This window comes from Chondrus crispus, genomic scaffold (genome assembly GCF_000350225.1).
Source record: "Chondrus crispus Stackhouse genomic scaffold, scaffold_870, whole genome shotgun sequence".
Taxonomy (NCBI): Eukaryota; Rhodophyta; class Florideophyceae; order Gigartinales; family Gigartinaceae; genus Chondrus; species Chondrus crispus.
The window spans coordinates 1-2,787 of NW_005178912.1; the positions used below are offsets into that span (position 1 = coordinate 1).

At 53.7% G+C, this 2,787-nt stretch overlaps 1 protein-coding gene across 1 annotated transcript; it reads right to left on the bottom strand.

Annotated features, from left to right (window-relative positions):
• Positions 1–1,868: 1,868 nt before the first annotated feature.
• CHC_T00001078001 (hypothetical protein) lies at positions 1,869–2,375 on the bottom strand. Its single transcript, XM_005712446.1, has one exon. It carries the CDS (start codon positions 2,373–2,375, stop codon positions 1,869–1,871), a length of 507 nt encoding a protein of 168 aa, XP_005712503.1.
• Between the last annotated feature and the right edge of the window lie 412 nt (positions 2,376–2,787).

Consider the following 2,787-nt stretch of genomic DNA (forward strand, 5'->3'; position numbering starts at 1 on the left):
GCTCTCCGGCCCGGTTCACCAGGTCGCGCCCTTCCAGTTCCTGTATCACCGTCAGCCCCGTTCGGCAGGCAATGGGGTTGCCGCCGAAGGTCGTGCCGTGACTGCCGGGCTGGATCAGCTCGGCGGCCGCGCCGCGCGCCAGGCAGGCGCCGATCGGCATGCCGTTGCCCAGGACGTGCGGTGCGGCGGCGCGCAGGTCGTACGCGGGCTCGCACGCGGCGCGCGACGCGACGGGTATGTCGACGTAGTGCGGCGAGCAGTGCGGCGGCAGCGACCGTGGCGCGCGGGCCGTGGATGGCGTTCGGGCCGGACTGGATGGCGGCCCAGCGAGCCGCGGCCGGGCGGCGGTGGGCCACGGAGAGCCGCCAGTGCGCGGACAGGCGGACGGTGGAGCCGCGGAAGACGGGGGCCGAGGGGAGCGAGACGTCCTACAGGGCGACGAGGAAGGGCAGGGCGGAGAGTTGACCTTTTAGCACGCGCGGGGCGAGGAGAAGCGGCGGGCACGCAGTGTGTGTGTGGCGGGAAGCAGGGGCGAGACGAGGACAACAAATCGTGGCGAGGGTTGCGCACCGTTCGCGGACATGTTGCATTTAAGAACTGATCCCTCTACTACTGTACTACAGTACAGTCCATACCGCATATACGTACACAGAGGAGGGGATATCCCCTTATATAGAGCCGACGACGAGTAAAGGATGAGGGCATCGGACCCCGTGTTCACACATTACTTGCAGAAATCCGTTACCTTCGAAGGTACAATTAAGGTTGTCCGGAATTTAACGCCTTGTCTTTTTCCATTTGCCCACCAATTCGCAAACCCTTCAAGGGTAGATGTAAAGTAAACCCGAGATTAAGAATTCCACCACGAGTTTTGCGGACTGACCTCCAGCAACGTACCTGCCCGCAACAAACGCAGGTCTGGTTCATCGTTGTGCCGCCCGACGGATCAAGTGCACCTGTGTGAATACTGGCTGAAGCGAACATTGTAGCTCGCCACAAGGATAGAATGGTTCTCAGTCGAAAGGGCGATGTGTTTCGTCTTCTTGACAGCCTGAGGGGGGCCGTTTGGAGGGGACCGCTTTTTAGAAGCTTCTACTTGTCTATCTTTCGCGGTTGCTTCGGCGACATATGTGGTAGATCTTGTGGTGCTTTGATCCGCTGATGGACTCTGGGCAGATGAAGTGAAAGGGGCGTCCATGACGCAAACCGGTACGACCCGTGCCGTCTGAGACTCGTTTGTGCTGGTGAAAGAGCGGAAAACCCACCTCGTTTTCCTTCAAGACGGGTCGATCCGGCACTTCTGTGATCAGGCGGATGTGAAACTGGTGGAAAACTCACATGCCCCCAGTTTTCGGTATGCTGTGAGTTTCACCAAACGCGTTGTCTGAAAACCCTGCATTTAGAAAATCCGAGCAAACACGCCGCCAAAACACGCGTTTTCGTGACTTCACGGACAACCTTACTAAATCGAAACTGTATAAATTCAGTTTGGACAAATGCACTCTCCTGTATATTAAATTGCATGATGCAACTCTGCTTGGAGAGTTGACATTTGATCCCCCATTTTTTTATATTGTCTGGGCGACCACCTGGGCGACCACCAGTCACTAATACGGCCTTTCTATCACCACAATCCCTTAGAACTTTATTCAGTGAGCAAGCATCTACATCAGTATTGTTACCCTTGATTCAGCAGAACTGGACTACGACGGCTAAAAAATAAACACAACATTGACAGTCGGGCTTGTTTAACAACAGGTGTTTTTCGGTGTCAAAAAGCAATGAGATATATTGATCGAAGGCGGTGAACTAATCACGGAGGGAAGCACCTGCTGCTGCTCCATCTTCCTCGGGCGCTTACCTTGCGCTTACTTTGTTCCCCCACTGGTGCCCCTGCCCCTTCTCTTGCATATGCAGGAGATTACTATTCTCCCTCCAACAGATTTCTTCGGTCGACACTTCGAGGCACCCACTATAATCCGTTGTCTTCTCTGACGATCAGTACCATCCATGTATGACTCATCTTTCACAGCTGTTAGTGGTATCTCCACTTCTACCATGTTATTCATCATTAGCTCCACCTTCCTTCCGGTTAAAACGGCCCTCGACAACTTTCCATTTTTCAATCTGCATTCGATCCTGTAATTCGATTTACGAAGTGGTGCTCTTTCGCTTGACGGAACTGGCCTCACAACCAGGGCTACCTTTGGCCCAACTCGCCACAACACTTCGAGAGCTGCGATAATGTTACCCTGTTTGTTTGGTAGAAAACGTCTGCTTTGTCGTACCCTGCTTTCCACGTACGTCGTAGGGGACGTCAATTCCTCCTCCGCCCCGGATGTGAAGTCATCTCCTATTCCATTCAGCCCCTCCATGTACATTCGGAGACCGGATATTCTCACCTGCGGCTGCGTCGCACTTGCCCTTACCTCATCCGTTGTACTCCTATTGCACTCCTCTCCGGTGCAAGCGGAAGTCGCTAATCTTCTCCTCGCAATTCGTGTTTCTTTCTCCACTCTCTCAGGACTGCACTCTGCGAGCGTATTGAATACGGCATGTATCAGACGGAACCGTTGCACGTTTCCGTTTGAGTCTGTGAAGACGTCGCACTTTTTCCTCCATAGTTCAGGTTCGAGCTGTAAAAGGGAGGTGCAAAACGCTGCATCTCGACGCGTGAATCTGAGTCCTTCGAGATCTCGGGCTTCAGCACATAGGCAAGCACCAATATTTTGAATGTCATCTAAGACGCAGGGTAAGTTTGAGAGTTGTAATTTTCTGTCGCGAACC